General features: G+C 41.8%; 1 protein-coding gene across 1 annotated transcript in view; it reads right to left on the bottom strand.

The window, feature by feature from the left end:
* Positions 1-16354: 16354 nt before the first annotated feature.
* Positions 16355-24787, bottom strand: part of LOC112227479 (vasoactive intestinal polypeptide receptor 2-like) — an 18192-nt gene continuing 9759 nt past the window's right edge. Inside the window, exons 6-13 of the mRNA XM_042308881.1 lie at positions 24598-24736; positions 24052-24199; positions 21131-21191; positions 20954-21023; positions 19822-19913; positions 19592-19730; positions 17175-17216; positions 16355-17023 (exon numbers count right to left, since the gene is read on the bottom strand). Coding sequence (XP_042164815.1) covers positions 16862-17023; positions 17175-17216; positions 19592-19730; positions 19822-19913; positions 20954-21023; positions 21131-21191; positions 24052-24199; positions 24598-24736 — 853 coding nt within the window. The 3' untranslated portion in view covers positions 16355-16861. The remainder of the gene's footprint in view (positions 17024-17174; positions 17217-19591; positions 19731-19821; positions 19914-20953; positions 21024-21130; positions 21192-24051; positions 24200-24597; positions 24737-24787) is intronic.

Raw genomic sequence — 24787 nt, 5'->3', positions numbered from 1 at the left:
TTTTTAATTAATCAATGTTATTTTAAACTTGCAATATGCAGAAATCGCTCCACCACCTCCTGATTGGTAAAATCCTAATAGTTTGCGTAATTTAGAGAGCTTTTTAGGTCTCTATTTTGGTTTGGTCAGGGTGTGATTTGGGTGGGCATTCTATGTTCTTTTATCTATGTTTTTGTATTTATTTGTTTTGGCTGGGTATGGTTCTCAATCAGGGACAGCTGTCTATCGTTGTCTCTGATTGGGAACCATACTTGGGTAGCTTTTTCCCACATGGTTTTTGTCGGTAGTTGTTTTCTGTTTAGTACCTTGCACCTGACAGGACTGTTTCGGTTTCGTTTATTCACTTTGTCATCTTTGTTTCAGTTCGGTTTAATAAAAAGTCATGAACATTTACCACGCTGCGCATTGTGACAATAGTGCAAGCAATGTATAGTGTAGAGAATCATTGTACCATCCAAACCACTGTGAAATATATTTTACATAACCAAGAATATTGTATTTTCAGCTGTTTGAATCTGATGTACAAAACCAAAAGTAAAAGACTCAAAAACGAAACTTAAGAACTGGAAGCTAAGAAATAGCACTCATAGAACAGATTTACTGCTTCTTAGACTTGCTTTCAATGAGAATGACAGATCTATAACTCCTTTTCTCTGTGAATTTGGTCTGGTCACTCATAAAGTTACAGCTTTAAGAAATGTTCGTCAGAACAATTTCATTTTATTCTTATTTATTCAACTTAGGTGTAAAACATCAGGAAATCTATTAAACTTTGCTGGAACTGAAACAGAAAATAAAATTATGTTATTTGGTGTCGTCAGTCTGACATCACGGGACACAGAAAAAACCACCATGCATTTGCAGCATCAGTTGTTCACACGTTTTAGTGTGTGTGTTTGTGTACCCTTTATTAATCCATCCTTCTCAGAAAGACTGCTGCAGGGGGTTGGAGTGTTGGTGGTTTGTCAAGTGAGGTAGTAGGGGGTGAAATAAAGTCAGAAAGGGAGAGAGAGAGGGGCGGAGGTGTGAATTTACCATTACCAATACTGACCACATCGTACAATGACACACACATGAACAAAGCAAGGTGGGACTTGCCACTCATGCTGTTAATGTAACCCACAGTGAGATACAAAACCTGACACTTCCTCTGCCTTCCAGACAGACTCATCACCACGGTTACAAGACCAATCAGTAGACCTCCGACCCGTCTCCGTAGTTTAGTGCCTAGCAGAGTAGCTATCTGTCTCTGTTGGTCTGTCGAACAGTCGGTACATCAATCTGTCCATCCGTCCAGCCAGTTAGTAAGCCAGTCAATTAGTCAGCCAGCCAGTCAGCCAGTCAGCCAGCCAGTCAGCCAGCCAGTCAGTCAGCCAGTCAGCCAGCATGTCCGTGTTCCAAGCCAGGACCCTCTCTCTGGCCCTCCTGATCACCATGTGTGTGTACCTCACCTCTGTGTCTGCTAACTGTGAGTACTGATTCACTGATTGATTAATTCATTGGTTGATTGATTGACGATGTAGTGACTGATTACCACATTATATTGTATACATTCTATAACTATATATGAATATATAATATCTATATGAGGCTATACACTCACATTAAAATGCAGAAAATGTTACAATTTGGTTAAAGTTTCCATTGGGTTACTGTAATTGACAGGCTTTCGACAGACCTCCTACAACTCAGACCTCTTGGATCCAGAGTGGTCCACGAACCACAGTTCTCTATGCATTTAAAATACTTTTGAACTGTTTAGTTTTACATGGGGGGTGATAACTAATCGTTTGAATATACTGCATCTTCAGTAGACCTCTGACACCTCTGAGATAGGCCAGGTCACATGGTTTCCTGTCAGTGTCTCAGCTTTATGCAGCTCACCCTGCACTATCATCTCCAATGTAAATAACATGAGAAAGTCTACCTCTGATAAGCTTCCCAGTAAAGCATTAAAAACAATCAAACAACCCAGAAAATTGCTAAAAAATAGCCCATATTAACATATGTAGCCTAGGAAACAAGGTCCATGAAGTTAATAACTTGCTTGTAACAGACTGACTATCTCAGAAACTCACTTAGATAATACATTTGATGTTACAGTGGTAGCAATACATGGTTATAACATCTACAGAAAAGACAGAAATGCCAACAGAGGAGGTGTTACGGTCTATATTCAGAACCACATTCCTGTAAAGCTTAGAGACAATGTTATGTTAAATACTGTTGAAGTAATATGACTACAGGTTCATCTGCCTCACCTAAAGCCCATTCTTGTGTGAAGCTGCTATAGACCACCAAGACCTAACAGACAGTATCTGGATAAGATGTGTGAAATGCTTCATAATGTATGTGATATCAACAGAGAAGAATATTTTCTGGGTGATTTAAATATTGACTGGCTCTCATGAAGCTGCCCACTCAGGAAAAAACTTCAAACTGTAACCAGTGGCTGCAACCTGGATCAGGTTGTCAGTCAACCTACCAGGGTAGTTACAAACAGCACAGGAATTAAATCATCAACATGCATTGATCACATCTTTACTAACACTGCTGATATTTGCTTTAAAGCAGTATCCAAATCCATAGGATGTAGTGATCACAGTATAATAGCCATATCTAGGAAAACCAAAGTTCCAAAGGCTGGGCCTAATGTAGTGTATAAGAGGTCATACAAGAAGTTGTGTAGTGATTCATATGTTGATGATATAAAGTATATTTGCAGGTCTGTGGTGAGTAATGAGGAGCAAACAGACGCTGCACTTGACACATTTATGAAACTACTTATTCCAGTTACTAATAAGCACCCATTAAGAAAATGACTGTAAAAACTGTTAAATCCCCTTGGTTTGATGAGGAATTGAAAAATTGTATGGTTGAGAGGGATGAGGCGAAAGGTATGGCAGATAAGTCTCGCAGCCCAACTGATTGGCAAATCTACTGCAAATTTAAGAAATCATGTGACTAAACTAAAGAAAAAGAAAAAGGAACTACACTATGAAACAAAGAGAAATGATATAAAGAATGACAGTAAAAAGCTTTGGGGCACCTTCAATGACATGTTGGGAAAAAAGCCAACGCAGCTCCTTCATTCATTGAATCAGATGACTCGTTCATCACAAAACCCACTGATATTGCCAACTTCTTTAATTACTTTTTCATTGGCCACATTAGCAAACTTAGGGATGACATGCCAGCAACAAACGCTGACACTACACATCCAAGTATATCTGACCAAATTATGAAAGACAATAATTGTACTTTTGAATTCGTTAAGTCAGTGTGGAAGAGGTGAAAAAATGATTGTCTATCAACAATGACAAGCCACCGGGGTCTGACAATCTGGATGGAAAATTACTGAGGATAATAGCAGACAATATGCCACATCTTCAAATTAAGCCTACTAGAGAGTGTGTGCCCTCTGGCCTGGAGGGGAGCTAAAGACATTCCGCTACCCAAGAATAGTAAAACCTCATTTACTGGCTCAAATAGCCAACAAATCAGCATGTTACCAACACTTAGTAAACTTCTGAAAATAATGGTGTTTGACAATGCTACTTCACAGTTAACATATTGACAACAGAATTTCAGCATGCTTATAGGGAAGGACACTCAACAAGCACAGCACTTACACAAATGACTGATGATTGGCTGAGAGAAATTTATGATGAAATGATTGTGGGGGCTGTCTTGTTAGACTTCAGTGCAGCTTTTGACATTATCGATCATAGCCTGCTGCTGGAAAAATGTATGTGTTATGGCTTTACACCCGCTGCTATAATGTGGACAAAGAGTTACTTATCTAACAGAACACAGAGGGTGTTCTTTAAAATGGAAGCCTCTCAAATATAATCCAGTTAGAAACAGGAATTCCCCAGCGTAGCTGTTTAGGCCCCTTGCTTTTTTTCTATTTTTACAAACGGACATGCCACTAACTTTGAATAAAGCCAGAGTGTCTATGTATGTGGATGACTCAACACTATACACGTCAGCTAGTACAGCGACTGAAATGACTGCAACACTCAACAAAGAGCTGCTGTTAGTTTCAGAGTGGGTGGCAAGGAATAAGTTAGCAAAAACTAAAAGCATCGTATTTGGAACAAAATACTCACTAAACCTTAAACCTCAAGTAAATCTTGTAATAAATAATGTGGAAATTGAGCAAGTTGAGATGACTAAACTGCTTGGAGTAACCCTTGTCGTGTCTTTACTATCATTGCCTGAAGACTGATAGATTTTATCAAAGATTCTCTGTAATTAGTTATTACACGATCAACTGATTAATCACTTAACTAATTAACTAGGAAGTCGGGGCATCAAGGAAAAATATTCAGATTACAAAGTTATAATTTCCTAAAATAACTTTTCAGATATTTTACCTGATCAATTAGTCTTCGAATTAATGAATTATTTACTTTACCTCACGTTAGTCTCATTCCAAACGTCGTAAACTGCACGAACCCAGTCTTCACTATGAGTCATCCATACATCAATTGTCTTAAATAATTGATTTATTACTAACTAAGTAATTCACAGAAATGCATAAACAAACAAACAAGGTAAATGTGGTTACATGAAATGAGAATGTGCCCTAGTGGGCTAAACCGGCATGGCGGCTTGTTAGACAAAAAGGGAAGTGGGGGTCGACTAAGAAGTCACTACAAAGTGATAATTATAACAATTGAAATGCTAATCCTTTGCACATGAACGCTCACTCATTTGGGAACAATTGCAATCAATATATATATTTACGCTCAGTGTGTCATCTTGATCGCTGGTGAAAAGTTCATTTCTTTTGTAGAATTGTACATCTCTCTCCCTCTCTCTCTCTCTCTCTCTCTGTTGTGGTTATAGTGGATAGTTCAGAGTGACATTAATTTGTTTCGTTATAGAATGGACGTTTTGGCGGTTGTCGTTCTTCTCGTTCAATGATATCGAATTCTTAGCTGCAGACTAGTAATTAATATCAAAGACTTGTTCTTATTCTGTCTGTATCGATAGTCTAAGAGTTTAACCACGTGGTATGGTAAAAGATTCATCAATGGTCTACAACCTTTGTCTCCCCTAATGGAGAAAAACATGGTCTGCAACCTTTAGCCATCTCGTAATTGAGGTAAGCTCAGTCTGCTGATCGAAAACCCGAGTGGGGGTTTTATTCGGAAGGGCCGAAGAGGGCTGTCCCAGGATGTTTGCCCTAACTGGGCTCAGGGGCGGTCCTCTGATTTAGTTCAAATCAAAAGGGAATTGTATTTTTCTTCATTAAACAGTCCAAAATCATATTACACAATTATACAAACAGTATCATACTCACTCATTCATCTTATACAACAATTAGATGTAAACCTCATATCTGAGGCTATTATATAAACAGCGTTATGGTAATGTGGCCACACCCTCTCCCATGAGCTTCCCCAAGTTGTGACAAACGGACCAGTTCGTAGCTGGATTCTTCACCGATCTTTTATACTTTCTCCGAAACATGAAATTTGTTCGTACCTCAAGTTCTGTGAGGTGGAAGGACTTCCTTTGTCCTCTATGAAATTTTACTCTGCCTCTTATACTGTGTGTCCATGAGGAGATCTTCAGGAATTTACGACGTCTCTCTGACCACAGCAACCTAGTTGAAGGAGGCAAGGGGGAGGCAGGGAGAGGGGGATGGGGCTTGCTATACCCAAAGAGGCCAACGTCATGGCACCCTAGATTGGAAACTGTTATGGTCAAAACATATTAATGCTGTAGTAGCTCAGATGGGGAGAAGTCTGTCTATAATAAAATTATGCTCTGCCTTCTTAACAACACTATCAACAAGGCAGTTCCTACAGGCCCTAGTTTTGTCGCACCCTCTACTGTTCAGTCGTGTGGTCAGGTGCAACAAAAAAAGGACTTAGGAAAATTTCAATTGGCGCAGAACAGGGCAGCACGGCTGGCCCTTGGATATACACAGAGAGCTAATATTAATAATATGCATGTCAATCTCTCCTGGCTGAAAGTGGAGGAGAGATTGACTTCATCGCTACTTTTATTTATGAGAGGTATTGACATGTTGAATGCACCGAGCTGTCTGTCTAAACTACTGGCACACAGCTCGGACACCCATGCATAACCCACAAGACATGACACAAGAGGTCTCTTCACAGTCCCCAAGTCCAGAACAGACTAAGGGAGGCGCACAGTACTACATAGAGCCATGACTACATGGAACTCTATTCCACATCAAGTAACTCATGCCAATAGTAAAATTAGATGTAAAAACAGACAAAAAAAAACTTATGGAACAGCGGGGACTGTGAAGCAACACAAACATTGGCACAGACACATGCATACCCACACACACGATAACATACGCAGTATACATACACATGGATTTAGTACTGTAGAGATGTGGTAGGGGGAGTATGGGCCTGAGGGCACACAAATCTGTGAATGTATTGTAATGTTTTTAAAATTGTATAGACTGCCTTAATTTTGCTGGACCCCAGGAAGAGCTAATGGGGATCCATAATAAATACAAACTAAAAACACATCATATTTATGGTCAGATTAGAGATCAGAGGCAGCCCATTCTCATTTATTTTTTCCACTAAATGGTCTTTTGACCAATCACATCAGATCTCTTTCACATCAGATCTTTTTCAGAGCTGATCTGATTGGTCAAAATACCAATTAGTAAAAACCAAAGAACAGAATTGGGCTGCCTGTCTAAATATTTTATTTCTGTCTTTCTCTGTCTCCCTTTCTATGTCACTTCCTTTCTTCCCTTTTATCTATCAGATCGTCGGCCAACTAAGGTAACCACAAGTTGCTGCACAAGAGTTTCTGACTCTCACATCAAATTTAGAGTGCAAGGATACCACATCCAAAATGCCATGCCACCCTGTGTTGATGCCATCGTGTAAGTCTCGAACACACACACACACACACACACACACACACACACACACACACACACACACACACACACACACACACACACACACACACACACGTTTAACTCGGTGGTGTATGTTTTATGTGTAACGGATGTCATCTTCTGAAGAGGAGGAATTGGACCAAAGTGCAGTGTGGTAAATGTTCATTACTTTTTATTAAACAGAACACTGAAACAAAAATGACAAAGTGAATAAACGAAACCGAAACAGTCCTGTCAGGTGCAAAACACTAAACAGAAAACAACTACCCACAAAAACCATGTGGGAAAAAGCTACCTAAGTATGGTTCCCAATCAGAGACAACGATAGACAGCTGTCCCTGATTGAGAACCATACCCGGCCAAAACAAAGAAATACAAAATCATAGAAAAAAGAACATAGAATGCCCACCCTAGTCACACCCTGACCAAACCAAAATAGAGACATAAAAAGCTCCAAGGTCAGGGCGTGACATTAAGATTAACTTCTCATGGTATGATTGTGGTAACGTACTGAAACTAGAATACCTCGCAAACAGATTCCGACCGTATTACCTCCCAAGATAATTATTTTTAGTTTTAGTCAGATCCATGTATATTCCCTCTCAAGCCGATACCACGATGGCCATCAAGGAACTACACTGGACTTTGTGCAAACCACATATCCTGAGGCCACATTTATTGTAGCTGGGGGTTGTAACAAAGCAGATTTGAGGAAAACACTACCAAAGTTCTACCAACACATTGACTGTAGAACTCGCGCTGCTAAAACACTTGATCACTGCTACTCGCCCTTCCGGGATGGCTGCAAGCCCCCCCTCCCTTGGGCAAATCAGATCACGACTTAATTTTACTCCTCGCTTCCTATACGCAGAAACTCAAACAGGAAGTAGCTGTGCTAAAGTCTATTCAACGCTGGTCTGACCAATTGGAATCCAAGCTTCAAGATTGTTTGGTAGCCTCCGAGAATAACATTGATACATACACTACCGGTAAAACGTTTTAGAACACCTAAACATTCAAGGGTTTTTCTTAACGTTTTTGTTTTTACCATTATCTACATTGTAGAATAATAGTGAAGATATGAAAACTATGAAATAACACATATGGAATCATGAAGTAACCAAAAAAGTGTGAAACAAATCAAAGTATATTTTTAGATTTTAGATTCTTCAAATAGCCACCCTTTGTCTTGATGACAGCTTTGCACACTCTTGGCATTCTCTCAACCAGCTTCACCAAGAATGCTTTTCCAACAGTCTTGAAGGAGTTCCCACATATGCTGGCACTTGTTGGCTGCTCTTTCTTCACTCTGCAGTCTGACTCATCCCAAGCCATCTCAATTTGGTTGAGGTCAAGGGATTGTGGAGGCCAGGTCATCTGATGCAGCACTCCATCACTCTCCTTCTTGGTCAAATAGCCCCTACACAGCCTGGAGGTGTGTTGGGTCATTGTCCAGTTGAAAAACAAATGATTATCCCACTAAGCGTAAACCAGATGAGATGGCGTATTGCTGCAGAATTCTGTGGTAGTCATGCTGGTTAAGTGTGCCTTAAATTCTAAATAAATCACAGACAGTGTCACCAGCAAAGAACCCAATGTCATAACACCTCCGCCTTCATGCTTCATGGTGGGAAATACACATGCGGAGATCATCCGTTTACCCACAATCCGTCTCACAAAGACACAGCGGTTGGAACCAAAAATCTCAAATTTGGACTCCAGACCAAAACACAAATTTCCACCGGTCTAATGTCCATTGCTCGTGTTTCTTGGCCCAACCAAGTCTCTTATTATTATTGGTGTCCTTCAACCATGAAGGCCTGATTCACACAGTCTCCTCTGAACAGTTAAAGTTGAGATGTGACTGTTACTTGAACTCTGTGAAGCATTTATTTGGGCTGCAATTTCTGAGGCTGGTAATTCTAATGAACTTATCCTCTGCAGCAGAGGTAACTCTGAGTCTTCCTATCCTGTGTCGGTCCTCATGAGAGCCAGTTTCATCATAGCGCTTGATGGTTTTTGCGACTTCACTTGAAGAAACTTTCAAAGTTCTTCAATTTTTCTGCATTGACTGACCTTCATGTCTTAAAGTAATGATGGACTGTGGTTTCTCTTTGCTTATTTGAGCTGTTCTTGCTATAATATGGACTTGGTATTTTACCAAAAGGGCTATGTTCTGTATACCCCTCTACCTTTTCACAACACAACTGATTGGCTCAAACGCATTAAGAAGGAAAGAAATGCCACAAATGAACTTTTAAGAAGGCACACATGTTAATTGAAATGCATTCCAGGTGACTCCCTCATGAAGCTGGTTGAGAGAATACCAAGAGTGTGCAAAGCTGTCATCAAGGCAAAGGGTGGCTATTTGAAGAATCTCAAATATAGAGTATATTTAGATTTATTTAACACTTTTGGTTTCTACATGATTCCATGTGTGTTATTTCATAGTTTTGATGTCTTCACTATTATTCTACAATGTAGAAAATAATAAAAATAAAGAAAAACCCTTGAATGGGTAGGTGTTCTAAAACTTTTGACCGGTAGTGTACACTGACACGGTGACTGAGTTTGCCAGGAAGTGCATTGGCGATGTTGTTCCCGCTGTGACCATTAAAACCTACCCAACCCAGAAACAGTGGATAGACGGCAACATTTGTGGAAAACTGAAAGCACGAACCACCCCACCCCATGGCAAGCTGACTGGGAATATGGTTGAACAGTGTAGTTATTCCTTCCATAAAGCAATTAAACAGGAAAAACGTCAGTTCAGAGACAAAGTGGAGTCACAATTCAATGGCTCAGACACGAGACATATGTGGGAAGGGTCTACAGACAATCACGGATTACAAAGGTAAAACCAGCCACGTCACAGACACCAACGTCTTGCTCCCGGACAAGCTAAACACCTTCTTCGCCAGCTTTGAGGATAGCACAGTGCCACCGCCCGCTCCCAAGGACTGTGGGCTCTTGTTCTCCGTGGCCAACGTGAGTAAGACATTCAAGTGTGTTAACCCTCACAAGGCTGCCAGCCCAGATGGCATCCCAAGCTGCCTCCTCAGAGCATGCGCAGAGCAGCTGGTTGGAGTGTTTATATTCAATCTCTCCCTATCCCAGTCGGCTGTCCCCACTTGCTTCAAGATGTCCACCATTGTTCCTGTACCCAAGAAAGCAAAGGTAACTGAACTCAATGACTATCGCCTTGTAGCACTCATTGCATTAAGTGCTTTGAGAGGCTAATAAAGGATTACATCACCTCTACCTTAACTGACACCCAAGACCCACTTCAATTTGCTTCGTGCCCCAATAGATCCACAGACGATGCAATCGCCATCACACTGCCCTATCCCATCTGGACAAGAGGAATACCTATGTAGGAATGCTGTTCATTGAAAAAAGCTAATCTTTCAACAACATAGGACCCTCCAAGCTCATCATTAAGCTCGGGGCTCTGGGTCTGAACCCGACCAGGTGCAACTTGGTCCTGGACTTCCTGACGGGCTGTCCGCAGGTGGTGAAGGTAGGAAACAACACCTCCACTTTGCTGATTCTCAACACAGGGATCCCACAAGGCTGCATACTCAGCCATCTCCTGCACTCCCTGTTCACCCATGACTTTCAGGCCATGCACGCCTCCAACTCAATCATCAAGTTTGCAGACGACAACATCAGTAGGCCTGATTACCAACAACGAGGAGACAGTCCACAGGGAGGAGGTGAGGGCCCTGGCATATTGGTGTCAGGTAAATTACCTCTCCCTCGATGTCAACAAAACGAAGGAGATGATCGTAGACTTCAGAAAACAGCAGAGTGAGCACGCTCCTATCCACATCGACGGGACTGCAGTGGAAAAGGTGGAAAGATTCCTCGGCGTACACATCACTGACAATCTGAAATCGTCTACCCATACAGACAGAGTGGTGAAGAAGGCGCAACAGTGCCTTGGTCCCTAAGAGCCTCACAAACTTCACAAACAGCCTCACAAACAGATGCCCAATTGAGAGCATCCTGTCGGGCTGTATCACTGTCTGGTACAGCAACTGCACTGCCCGCAAGCGCAGGGCTCTCCAGAGGGGGGTGGGGTCTGCCAAACGCATCACTGGGGGCACACTGCCTGCCCTCCAGGACATCTACAGCACCCGATGTAACAGGAAGGCCATAAAGATCATCAAGGACATCAACCACCCAAGCCATGGCCTGTTCATCCCACTACCATCCAGAAGGCGAGGTCAGTACAGGGTGCATCAAAGCTGGGACCGAGAGAGTGAAAAAAGGCCATCAGACTTTTAAATAGACATCACTTACCAGCTACCACCCGATTACTCAACCCTGCACCTTAGAGGCTGCTGCCCTATGTACATAAACATGGAATCACTGGTCATTTTAATAACGGAACACTAGTCACTTTAATCATGTTTACATACTGCTTTACTCATTTCATATGCATATACTGTAATCTATTCTAATCTATTTTAGTCATTGCCACTCTGACATTGCACATCCTAATATTTCTATATTTCTTCATTTCTTTCTTTAACTTTTAGATTTGTGTGTATTGTTGTGAATAGTGAGATACTATTGCACTGTTAGAGCAAGGAACACAAGCATTTCTCTAAACCCGATATAACATCTGCTAAATATGTGTATGTGAACAATACAATTTAATTTGATACATTAGTAGTAATATTCTCTGTTTTGTTTCAGCTTCTACACAGTGAAAGGAGGGAAGATCTGCTCTGATCCCAAAGCACCCTGGGTCAACAAAAGAAAGCAATGTAAGGAGCTAACTTTCACACACACACACACACACACACACACACACACACACACACACACACACACACACACACACACACACACACACACACACACACACACACACACACACACACACACACACACACACACACACACACACACACACACACACACACAGTCTTGTACACCTAATCTTGTGGGGATGCAGAATTCAGTCCCATTCAAAATGATAGTTTCCCTAACTCTAAACCTAAACCTAACACTAACCTGTACTCTAACCCTAACCTGAAACCCTAAACCTAACATTAGCTCCTAGATCCTAACCCTTAACGTAATTCTAACCCTAACACTAATTCTAACCTTAACCATACACCTAACACTAGCTCCTAACGCTAACCCTAACACTAGCTCCTAACCCTTAATGTAATTCTAACCCCAACCCTAACCCTAGCTCCTAACCCTAAACCTAACACTAGCTCCTAACCCTTAATGTAATTCTAACCCTAACCCTAGCCCCTAACCCTAGATCCTAAACCTAACACTAGCTCCTAACCCTTAATGTAATTCTAACCCTAACCCTAGCCCCTAACCCTAGATCCTAAACCTAACACTAGCTCCTAACCCTTAATGTAATTCTAACCCTAACCCTAACCCCTAACCCTAGATCCTAAACCTAACACTAGCTCCTAACCCTTAATGTAATTCTAATCCTAACCCTAGCCCCTAACCCTAGATCCTAAACCTAACACTAGCTCCTAACCCTTAATGTAATTCTAACCCTAACCCTAGCCCCTAACCCTAGATCCTAACCCTAAACCTAACACTAGCTCCTAACCCTTAATGTAATTCTAACCCTAACCCTAGCCCCTAACCCTAGATCCTAAACCTAAACCTAACCCTAGCCCCTAACCCTTAATGTAATTCTAACCCTAACACTAATTCTAACCTTAACTCTTAAACCCCCTACAGATAGCATTTGACCTCGTGGGGACTAACAAAATGTCCCCAGTTGGTCAAATTTTGGTTCGTTTACTATTCTTGTACACACACACACACACACACACACACACACACACACACACACACACACACACACACACACACACACACACACACACACACACACACACACACACACACACACACACACACACACACAGTCTTAAATTTCTGTCTCTCTCTAGATTTGAATGTGATGAAAAAGCAAAGAAGACATGTTTGACCATGACCGGAACCCTCTCCACTGGAACCCTCCCCTCCTCACCATCTCCTGCATCCTCCCCCCAAGATCCTCTATCAGCATACTTCACTTTTCTGCTTATTTTTTGTCTGTCTGGCCCTTAAGATTATTTTGTTGTGTTTTAAATTGATATAATTTCATTAAAATACAGTATGTTACAGTCTGTTGTTGTGCTAATGTTGTTCATACATGTGGTTACACTGATCTAAGACAGAGACGAAATTGCCACAGTGGAACATGCCCCCCAACCCCAATATTCAGAATAGGTGTATATTCGTCCCCCCCCAATAATTACTTTAAATTCAAACAAAAATGTGAACACATCATAAGCAATGGCAAAATGTGTAGAATTGCAGGAAATTAGCTTTAAAGTAACTGTTCAGTGTTTCCAGATTTCTATGAAATATGACCCACAATTAATTACAATGAGTGAAATGGTTTTCCTTCTAAAAAATGTAAATTAAGTATGTTATGAGGAAGCATTTATGGTGTTGGCATATACTGGTCAATAAAAATATTCAGGCGAGTAGACCGCTAATTGGCCAGCTCATCCCCCTCAGGAGGATGACATCATCCTCTGTGAGGAAATACCAAGCATCTTCTAAACGGTCTGTTTGAGGTTGGGTTTTTGAAGTTTTTTTTACTTCCAATTTACGCTTCGACCACAAATATGAGAAAAGGAGGAGTCAACGACATTATTTGGGTATGAGTTAACAGAATATTAACTTTTGAAAGTGAGATTTTAACTGGACAGTTACTTTAAAGCTGCAGCATTCTTCCACTTACCCTCCCATTTATACTGTGTTTTCAAAATGTGTTTTCAAAATACCCCTCCATATACCTCTTAAAATACCCCTCCTTATACCCCTTAAAATACCCCTCAAGAGAGGCATAATAAGTCATGTCAAACTGTGTAGAATTGCACAACAATTTCGCCCTTGATCGAAGCACACAGTAGTGTTCTGAAGTGATATATGGCAGAGCTGAGAGTCTAACCTCTTAGCACCACCTAGTGGCCAACTGGGACTACACAGTGTATCTGAGGTGGAATAGGACCACAGATTAAGAACAAATTCTTATTTACAATGACCGCCACCAAATGACAAAAGGCCTCCTGCGGGGACGGGGGCCTGTGATTAAAAATAACAAATAAATACAATATAAATATAGGACAAAACACCATCATGACAAGAGACAACACAGCACTACATAAAGAGAGACCTAAGACAACAAAATAGCAAGGCAGCAACACATGACAACACAGCATGGTAGCAACATAACATAACAACAACATGGTAGCAGCACAACATGGTAGCAGCACAAAACATGGTACAAACATTATTGGGCACAGACAACAGCACAAAGGGCAAGAAGGTAGAGACAACAATACATCACACAAAGCAGACACAACTGTCAGTAGGAGTGTCCATGGTTGAGTCTTTGAATGAAGAGATTGAAATAAAATTTTCCAGTTTGAGTGTTTGTTGCAGCTCGTTCCAGTCGCTAGCTGCAGCGAACTGAAAAGTGGAGCGACCCAGGGATGTGTGTGCTTTGGGGACCTTTAACAGAATGTGACTCTACAGACCGGTCAGTGAGTACAATGAGGGGATGAGGCCTGCTGTGTGTCACCTTCATACACATGCACTGACCTGGCTGTAGAGAGAGCAGCAGGGGGCCTGTAGATAGTAACAGTGTTTTATTTATGTGATGGCTGCTCCTCTATATATTATTACACCTTTAGAAACACACTGACCATTCAGAGAGAGAGAAATTATTATGAGAGAGTGTGGAAAGAGAGGGGGTAGAGAGAGAGAGATGATGGGAGAAAAGCGAGAGATGAAGAGAGAGATGAGGAGAGAAAAGAGAGATGAGGGGAGAGAACAGAGAGATGAGGGGAGAAAAGAGAGATGAGGGGAGAGAACAGAGAGATGAGGGGAGAAAAGAGAGATGAGGGGAGAGAACAGAGAGATGAGGGGAGAAGAGAGATATGAGGAGAGAAAAGAGAGATGGGAGAGAACAGAGAGATGAGGGGAGAAGAGAGATATGAGGGGAGAGAACAGAGAGATGAGGGGAGAAAAGAGAGATGAGGGGAGAGAACAGAGAGATGAGGGGAGAAGAGAGATATGAGGGGAGAGAACAGAGAGATGAGGGGAGAAGAGAGAGATGAGTGGAGAGAACAGAGAGATGAGGGGAGAAAAGAGAGATGAGGGGAGAGAACAGAGAGATGAGGGGAGAAAAGAGAGATGAGGGGAGAGAACAGAGAGATGAGGGGAGAAGAGAGAGATGAGGGGGAGAACAGAGAGATGAGGGGAGAAGAGAGAGATAAGGGGAGAAGAGAGATATGAGGGGAGAGAACAGAGAGATATGAGGGGGAGAACAGAGAGATGAGGGGAGAAAAGAGAGATGAGGGGAGAAGAGAGAGATGAGGGGAGAAGAGAGATATGAGGGGAGAGAACAGAGAGATGAGGGGAGAAGAGAGAGATGAGTGGAGAGAACAGAGAGATGAGGGGAGAAAAGAGAGATGAGGGGAGAGAACAGAGAGATGAGGGGAGAAAATAGAGATGAGGGGAGAGAACAGAGAGATGAGGGGAGAAGAGAGAGATGAGGGGGAGAACAGAGAGATGAGGGGAGAAAAGAGAGAGATGAGGGGAGAAAATAGAGAGATGAGAGGAGAAGAGAGAGATGAGGGGAGAAAAGAGAGATGAGGGGAGAACAGAGAGATGAGGGGAGAGAACAGAGAGATGAGGGGAGAGAACAGAGAGATGAGGGGAGAAGAGAGAGATGAGGGGAGAAGAGAGAGATGAGGGGAGAGAACAGAGAGATGAGGGGAGAGAACAGAGAGATGAGGGGAGAGAACAGAGAGATGAGGGGAGAAGAGAGAGATGAGGGGAGAGAACAGAGAGATGAGGGGAGAACAGAGAGATGAGGGGAGAGAACAGAGAGATGAGGGGAGAGAACAGAGAGATGAGGGGAGAGAACAGAGAGATGAGGGGAGAGAACAGAGAGATGAGGGGAGAGATGAGTGAAGAGAACAGAGAGATGAGGGGGGAGAACAGAGAGATGAGGGGGAAAACAGAGAGATGAGGGGAGAGAACAGAGAGATGAGGGTATGACAATATTAGAGAGACATATTTTCATTAGATTACACAGATCCACAAAGAATTCCAAAAAAACAAATCCAATTTTGATAAACTCCCATATCTACTGGTTGAAATATCACAGTGTGCCATCACAGCAACAAGATTTGTGACCTGTTGCCAGTGAAGAACAAACACCATTGTAAATACAACCCAGATTTATTTATTTTCCATTTTGTACTTTAACTATTTGCACATCGTTACAACACTGTATATATACATAATATGACATTTGAAATGACTTTATTCTTGTGTAATGTTTACTGTTAATTTGTATTGTTTATTTAACTTTTGTTTATTATCTACTTTCACTTTATTTGGCAATGTTAACGTGTGTGTGTGTGTGTGTGTGTGTGTGTGTATATATATATATATAGATATATAATACCTGGAATACCAAGCCCATTCCAGTGGAAAACAGAAAGCTCAGTGCTCCAGGCTTCTGCCTCATAAACATAGGATATATGATGTTCTATATTAGCTTTCAGAACACATTACACGCACACACACACACACACACACACACACACACACACACACACACACACACACACACACACACACACACACACACACACACACACACACACACACACACACACACACACACACACACACACACACAGTGTGGATAAAAGCTGATCAAACGTTGACTGTCTTTTATTAGAGTGTTCCACTACTTTTCAGCTGACCCTCAACTTGTGTTGGTTGATTTACCCCAGCTTCACTTCATGGTCAAAGACAGGGTTAGTTCCACTTCCAGGTTATATTGTGTTAGATCCACTTCCAGGCCACAGAGGTGAAACTACTTCCGGGTCACAGTGAAGTGGTCTCCGTCTGCAGGATGGACTGGGCTCTGGAGTTCCGCTTGAAGTGGGTGGAGTTACGGCTGATTGACGCATTATGTAGAAGGCAGTCCCGCCCGATGTAATGCTTTAATGACACACTCCTCCACATCCTCTTCAGTTCCCCTTGGACCTTACCACACACACACACACACACACACACACACACACACACACACACACACACACACACACACACACACACACACACACACACACACACACATTAAGATTCAGAACGTATGGTGACCGAGAACATGAGGTGAAATGTAAGAGTAGCTCACCTCGGTGTTGAGGAAGCAGTAGAGAGTAGCTATCACCAGACCCTGGAGAACACAACATAAGGCAGCATCAACTCAGCTTCTAAAACACACTGTACAGTGTGTTCACAAAGTATTCACACCCCTTGACTTTTCCACCCTTTGTTGTGTTACGGCCTGAATTTGAAATGGATTAAATTGAGATGTTGTGCCACTGATATACACACAATACCCCAAAATGTCAAAGTGGAATAGTGTTTTTACAAATGTTTACAAATGAAAAGCTGAAATGTCTTGAGTCAATCAGTATTCAACACTTTTGTTATGACCTACATAAGTTCAGTTGTACACATGTGCTTAACAAGTCACATAATAAGTTGCAAGGACTCACTCTGTGTGCAATAATAGTGATTAACATGAGTTTTGAATGACTACCCATCTTTGTACCCCACACATACAATTATCTGTACCTCAGCTCTGTCAAGGTACCTCAGTCAAGGTGAGCAGTGAATTTAAAGCACAGATTCAACCACAAAGATCAGGGAGGTTTTCCGAAGAAGGGCAGCTATTGAATATCCCTTTGAGCATGGTAATGTTATTATTTACACTTTGGATGGTGTATCAATACACATAGTCACTACAAAGATACAGGCATCCTTCCTAACTCATTTGATGGAGAGGAAGGTAACCACTCAGGGATTGCAAAAAATGTGGCAAAGAAATGTACTTTTTTTTCTTAATACAAACCATTATGTTTGAGGCAAGCATGGAGATGACTGCATCATGTTATGGGTATGCTCTTCATTGGCAAGGACTTTTTTTATAGTCCTTGCCAATGACAAGCACACCCATAACATGATGCAGCCATAATAAAAATAAATGAAATAGAGCTAAGAACAGGCAAACAAAGTTGATGCTTCAACAGACACTGAGATGAATGTTTCTGAGTGGCCTAGTTACAGTTTTGACTGATATCGGCTTGTCCAGCAATGATCAACAACCAACTTGACAGAGCTGATTCTAACAGGTACTGTCTAAGGGGTTGAATACTTACAGTGCTGTGAAAAAGTATTTGCCCTTTCTGATTTTCTGTATTTTTGCATATTTTTTTTAATGTTGAATGTTATCAGATCCTCAACCAAAACTTTAGATAAAGGGAACCTGAGTTTACAAATAGCAAAAAAATGACACTTATTTTATTAATTTAATTAACAGTTAGTTAGTGCAATACCCAATTCCCCCGTGTGAAAAAGTAATTGTTCCCTTACACTCAATAACTGGTTGTGCCACCTTTAGCTGCAATGACTCCAACCAGATACTTTGTGTAGTTGTTGATAAGTCTCGCACATCGCCGTGGAGGAATTTTGGCCCACTCCTGCATCCAGAACTTTGACTAGGCCGTTCCAAAACTTCAAATTTGTTGCTTTTTAACCCTTTTCATGTAGACTTGATTGTGTGTTTTTGGAGATTTGTCTTTCTGTATGACCCAGCTGCACTTTAGCTTCAGCTCACAGATAGATGGCCCGACATTCTCCTATAGAATTCTCTGACACAAAGCAGAATTCATGGTTCCTATTAAGGCAAGTCGTCCAGGTCCTGAGGCAGCAAAGCATCCCCAAACCATCACACTACCTGAGCTTAAAAGGTACAAATCTGTTGTTCTAGCCCTGAATAAAGCAGTTAACCTACTGTTCCAAGGGTTGGGTTAAATGCGGAAGACACTTTTCAGTTGAATGCATTCTGACTAGGTATCCCCTTTCCCTTTATGAGAAAAAATAAAAAAATAAAAATGTTTGAATAAGGCTGTAGTGCAGCAATATGTGTGGGGTCTGAATACTTTCCGAATGCACTGTATATATAAAAGTATGTGGACGCCCCTTCAAATGAGTGGATTTGGGTATTTCAGCATAACGCGTTGCTGACAGGTGTATAAAATCGAGCACCCAGCCTTGCAATCTCCATAGACAAACATTAGCAGTATAATCACCCTACTGAAGAACTCAGTGACTTTCAACGTGGTACCGTCATAGGATGACACCTTTCCAACAAGTCAGTTCATCAAATTACTGCCCTGCTAGAGCTGACCCGACCCATCGAATTGGAATGCCAACTGCGAGCCAGGCCTAATCGCCCAACATCAGTACCCAGCCTTGCTAATGCCCTCGTAGCTGAATGAAAGCAAGTCCCTGCAGCAATGTTCCAACATCTAGTGGAAAGCCTTCCCAGGAGAGTGGAGGCTGTTATAGCAGCAAAAGGGGGGACCAACTCCATATTAATGCCCATGATTTTGGAGTGAGATGTTCGACGAGCAGGTGTCCACATACTTTTGGTCATGTAGTGTATGTATATACCTGGAATGACCCCAGTCCCAGGTCAAACTAGATAGGGTTAGGGTTAGGGGGGTAAAAGGTTAAAGATCAGGGGTTAAGGTAGTGGTATACCTGGAATGACCCCAGTCCCAGGTCAAAGATAATCTTGTATTCTGCCATCCTGTCGCTCTCTGTCTCCACCAGGTAGACAAACACCATGTAGTTGACTCCAAAGAGAGGAATCAGCAGCAGGGTGGACTTAGCCAGACACCTGCAACACACAGGTATGTAAGAATAATCTAAACAAATGTGATGGGTTGTTGAGAGAATATCTGCATTATGATTGGTTGTTGGAGGGGTACCTGTACTGTGATTGGTTGTTCCCGCCCACGTCAGAGCAGAGTAGTTTCTGGACCAGGATACGGATGATACTGATGAACAGAACAAAGTTGATCTGATGAGACAAGAAATCTCCATTAGAATGAGTAGGACATGAGTAGGGCAGTGGTGGTCATGACATTTCATCAGCCAGTGATTGTAAAGCAATAACTGTCGGTCTCACGGTAATTGACTGTAATTGACCGAGGCTTTTAAGAAGTTATTTGGCCACTTTAGTTGTGATACAAATCTTATTGAAACATATAGGACTATGGGCTAGGCTACATGAGGTGTGATACTAACCTTATTAAAACATATAGGACTATGGGCTAGGCTACATAAGGTGTACAACTATGATTGGAAAAAGTCGCAAAAAAAGGCATTGTTTCTTACGCTGGGCATCATTCACAAGTGATCACCCATCAGACTATTCTTGATTTAATCTGGTCTTTACATATACTAAATAATATATGTGTGACATTTGTTTTAATTTAGACTGGACCATTATCATGCACCTTCATTGAAATAGCAGCAGTGGGAAAAATACACAGCTTTTCCCCGTGGTTCATTTTCATGCCAGCCAGGTAGGCTATACTCCTGTTGTAAAGAGAAGCAATGTGCTTAACATTAGGAATGTTGAGAAATAAATATAGTAGGCCTAGCCTATAGAAAGCTTTTTAGTAGAGGCCATCACTCTGTTTTCTGGCTCAAAAGCATAGCCTATAGAAATGTTGCGCAACTTGAACTCATGAGCTCTCATGAAGTTTTTGATTAGATTTTCGATAACATTTGCATTGATGTCAGAGTGGTTAGAGGGACAATAGAGTGCTGAGTACCAGGCAGTTAGCAAGTATGGTAGGCTACTAATGACTATCAGCAGCATCAGAGCTTGGAGAAGCCTAATCACTGTGACTAAATGGTGATGTGGAATTTGACTGCCTTCATGACTCGTGACCGCCGCTGTGGCGGTAATACAGTCACCGCAACAGCCCTAGACATGAGACCCCATTTTGGCACTAAGGGAGACAGCAGCCCAACCCTGTTTCTGCTAGTTTGTTCAGTGACTCAAAGGGCTTGCTGATACTGGGACGCCATTACTGGTCTACTGATACTCACTATCACAGATGCCATTATGGGCCAGTTGATCACCCTCCTAGGGGTAGGAATGTCATTCCTCTCCCAGCAGCTACACACACCCCCACACACACACACACATTGATTAGTCGCATGTTGATGAGCTTGTGAGACGGGGAGATGTTCAGTCGCCTGTTGATGATGTCAGAGCAGACTCACTCGGTGTCTTCCAGATACATCCTACAGAAGATCCAGATCACCAGAAATACTGAGGGTAACCCTGAGAAAGACACAGAGAGAGAGAGAGAGAGAGAGAGAGAGAGAGAGAGAGAGAGGGGAAGAAAGAAATAAAGAAAGAAGTAAGAGAGAGAGAGAAAGAGAGGTAATGAGAGAGAGATATAATGAGAGAGAGAGAGAGATAATGAGAGAGAGAGAGAGAAAGAGAGAGAGAGAGAGGAAGAAAGACAGAAAGAAAGAAAGAAAGAAAGAAAGAAAGAAAGAAAGAAAGAAAGAAAGAAAGAAGAAGGAGAGAGAGATAGAGGTAATGAGAGAGAGAGAGATAATGAGAGAGAGAGATAATGAGAGAGAGAGAGATAATGAAAGAGAGAGAGAGAGAGAGAGCAAGAGAGTGAGAGAGAGCGAGAGAGAGAGAGACAAAATAAAAACCCTAAAACCCAAAAAGGCCTGTGGTGTTGATGGTATCCTCAATGAAATTATCAAATATACAGACAACAAATTCCAATTGGCTATACTAAACTCTTTAACATCATCCTTAGCTCTGGCATCTTCCCCAATATTTGGAACCAAGGACTGATCACCCCAATCCACAAAAGTGTAGACAAATTTGACCCCAATAACTACCGTGGAATATGCGTCAACAGTAACCTTGGGAAAATCCCCTGCATTATCATTAACAGCAGACTCGTACATTTCCTCAATGAAAACAATGTACTGAGCAAATGTCAAATTGGCTTTTTACCAAATTACCATACAACAGACCATGTATTCACCCTGCACACCCTAATTGACAACCAAACAAACCAAAACAAAGGCAAAGTCTTCTCATGCTTTGTTGATTTCAAAAAAGCCTTTGACTCAATTTGGCATGAGGGTCTGCTATACAAACTGATGGGAAGTGGTGTTGGGGGTAAAACATACGACATTATAAAATCCATGTACACAAACAACAAGTGTGCGGTTAAAATTGGCAAAAAACACACACATTTCTTCACACAGGGTCGTGGGGTTAGACAGGGATGCAGCTTAAGCCCCACCCTCTTCAACATATATGTCAACGAATTGGCGCAGGCACTAGAAAAGTCTGCAGCACCCGGCCTCACCCTACTAGAATCCGAAGTCAAATGTCTGCTGTTTGCTGATGATCTGGTGCTTCTGTCACCAACCAAGGAGGGCCTACAGCAGCACCTAGATCTTATGCACAGATTCTGTCAGACCTGGGCCCTGACAGTAAATCTCAGTAAGACCGAAATAATGGTGTTCCAAAAAAGGTCCAGTCACCAGGACCACAAATACAAATTCCATCTAGACACTGTTGCCCTAGAGCGCACAAAAAACTATACATACCTTGGCCTAAACATCAGCGCCACAGGTAACTTCCACAAAGCTGTGAACGATCTGAGAGACAAGGCAAGAAGGGCCTTCTATGCCATCAAAAGGAACATAAATTTCAACATACCAATTAGGATTTGGCTAAAAATACTTGAATCAGTCATAGAGCCCATTGCCCTTTATGGTTGTGAGGTCTGGGGTCCACTCACCAACCAAGACTTCACAAAATGGGACAAACACCAAATTGAGACTCTGCATGCAGAATTCTGCAAAAATATCCTCCATGTACAATGTAAAAAAAACAAATAATGCATGCAGAGCAGAATTAGGCCGATACCCACTAATTATCAAAATCCAGAAAAGAGCTGTTAAATTTTACAACCACCTAAAAGGAAGCGATTTCCAAACCTTCCATAACAAAGCCGTCACCTACAGAGAGATGAACCTGGAGAAGAGTCCCCTAAGCAAGCTGGTCCTGGGGCTCTGTTCACAAACACAAACACACCCTACAGAGCCACAGGACAGCAGCACAATTAGACCCAACCAAATCATGAGAAAACAAAACGATAATTACTTGACACATTGGAAAGAATTAACAAAAAAACAGAGCAAACTAGAATGCTATTTGGCCCTAAACAGAGAGTACACAGCGGCAGAATACCTGACCACTGTGACTGACCCAAAATTAAGGAAAGCTTTGACTATGTACAGACTCAGTGAGCATAGCCTTGCTATTGAGAAAGGCCGCCGTAGGCAGACATGGCTCTCAAGAGAAGACAGGCTATGTGCTCACTGCCCACAAAATGAGGTGGAAACTGAGCTGCACTTCCTAACCTCCTGCCCAATGTATAACCATATTAGAGAGACATATTCATATCAGATTACACAGATCCACAAAGAATTCGAAAACAAATCCAATTTTGATAAACTCCCATATCTACTGGGTGAAATACCACAGTGTGCCATCACAGCAGCAAGATTTGTGACCTGTTGCCACAAGAAAATGTATGCTTATTTATTTTATTTTATCTTGTGTCCTTTAACCATTTGTACATTGTTAAACACTGTATATATATAATATGACACTTGTAATGTCTTGATTGTTTTGAAACCTCTGTATGTGTAATGTTTACTGTTCATTTTTATTGTTTATTTCACTTTTGTATATGATCTACCTCACTTGCTTTGGCAATGTTAACACACGTTTCCCATGACAACAAAGCCCTTGAATTGAATTGAATTAAGAGGAAACCAGACTTCATTGAGACCCATAATTTAAACAGCCACTAAACAGCAGCCTATAAACTACACACCATGGACACAGTCCGTAATACTCAACCAATACCTGCTAAACACAGGGAACATTAAGACAATGGATTACTTCTGTCAGGGGCTGAAGGATGTAGTAATAACAACTAGTCCAGGAAGTGACATTGGACAAACGGAGAATAGTGAGAGAGAGAGAATATTACAACAGTGTTCATACTGTGAGCATACATTTATTATACCGGGATAATAACACACTCTGTGTCACCGCCATGGTTAAAGAGAAAGAGTGTGTGTGTTCTTACCCCAGCCGATTGTGAGGTAGACAGCGAGGTGTGTATATGAATAGGTTACCAGGAGCAGTGTCTGTAGGTAGAGCCCCTCCACCAGCAGCCAGAAGAAGTTAGCCATTATGAAATAGTTAAACATCACCAAACTGACCTTACAGCCCACCTAATGTACACACACACACACACACACACACACAAACCACACAAACCACACACACACAACACACACACACACACACACACACACACACACACACACACACACACACACACACACACAGACACACACACACAGAAACCACACAAACCACACACACAAACACACGCACGTACATACACACCACACACACACACACACATGCACAAACGCACGCACACATACACAAAAACACATGCACACACAGAGTTAGCCATGTGAGTTAAACACCATCAGACTTACTTCAAAGCCCAACTACAAATATCACAATTTTCCTATACTGTCCTAACACTTGTACACGTTTACAGTCCTTGGTGACAGACATCTGCATACACTTTACAATATAGATAGAGTGTGAGTCTCACCAGTGAGGGCTGTGTGCTACAGTCAGTGTTTTGGTTCTGGGAGAAGATGACAGAGTCTTTAACCAGCACAGCCACCGCTCGCAAGATGAACGACACAAACAGGTTCACATGGATGTAGTTCCTAGTGCAGTGGAGCCTCCTACACACCAACACACACACGAACACACACACCCACATGCACACACAAACA

This window comes from Oncorhynchus tshawytscha, linkage group LG29 (genome assembly GCF_018296145.1).
Source record: "Oncorhynchus tshawytscha isolate Ot180627B linkage group LG29, Otsh_v2.0, whole genome shotgun sequence".
NCBI classification, from domain to species: Eukaryota; Metazoa; Chordata; class Actinopteri; order Salmoniformes; family Salmonidae; genus Oncorhynchus; species Oncorhynchus tshawytscha.
This window is presented reverse-complemented; position numbering and strand designations above follow the sequence as displayed.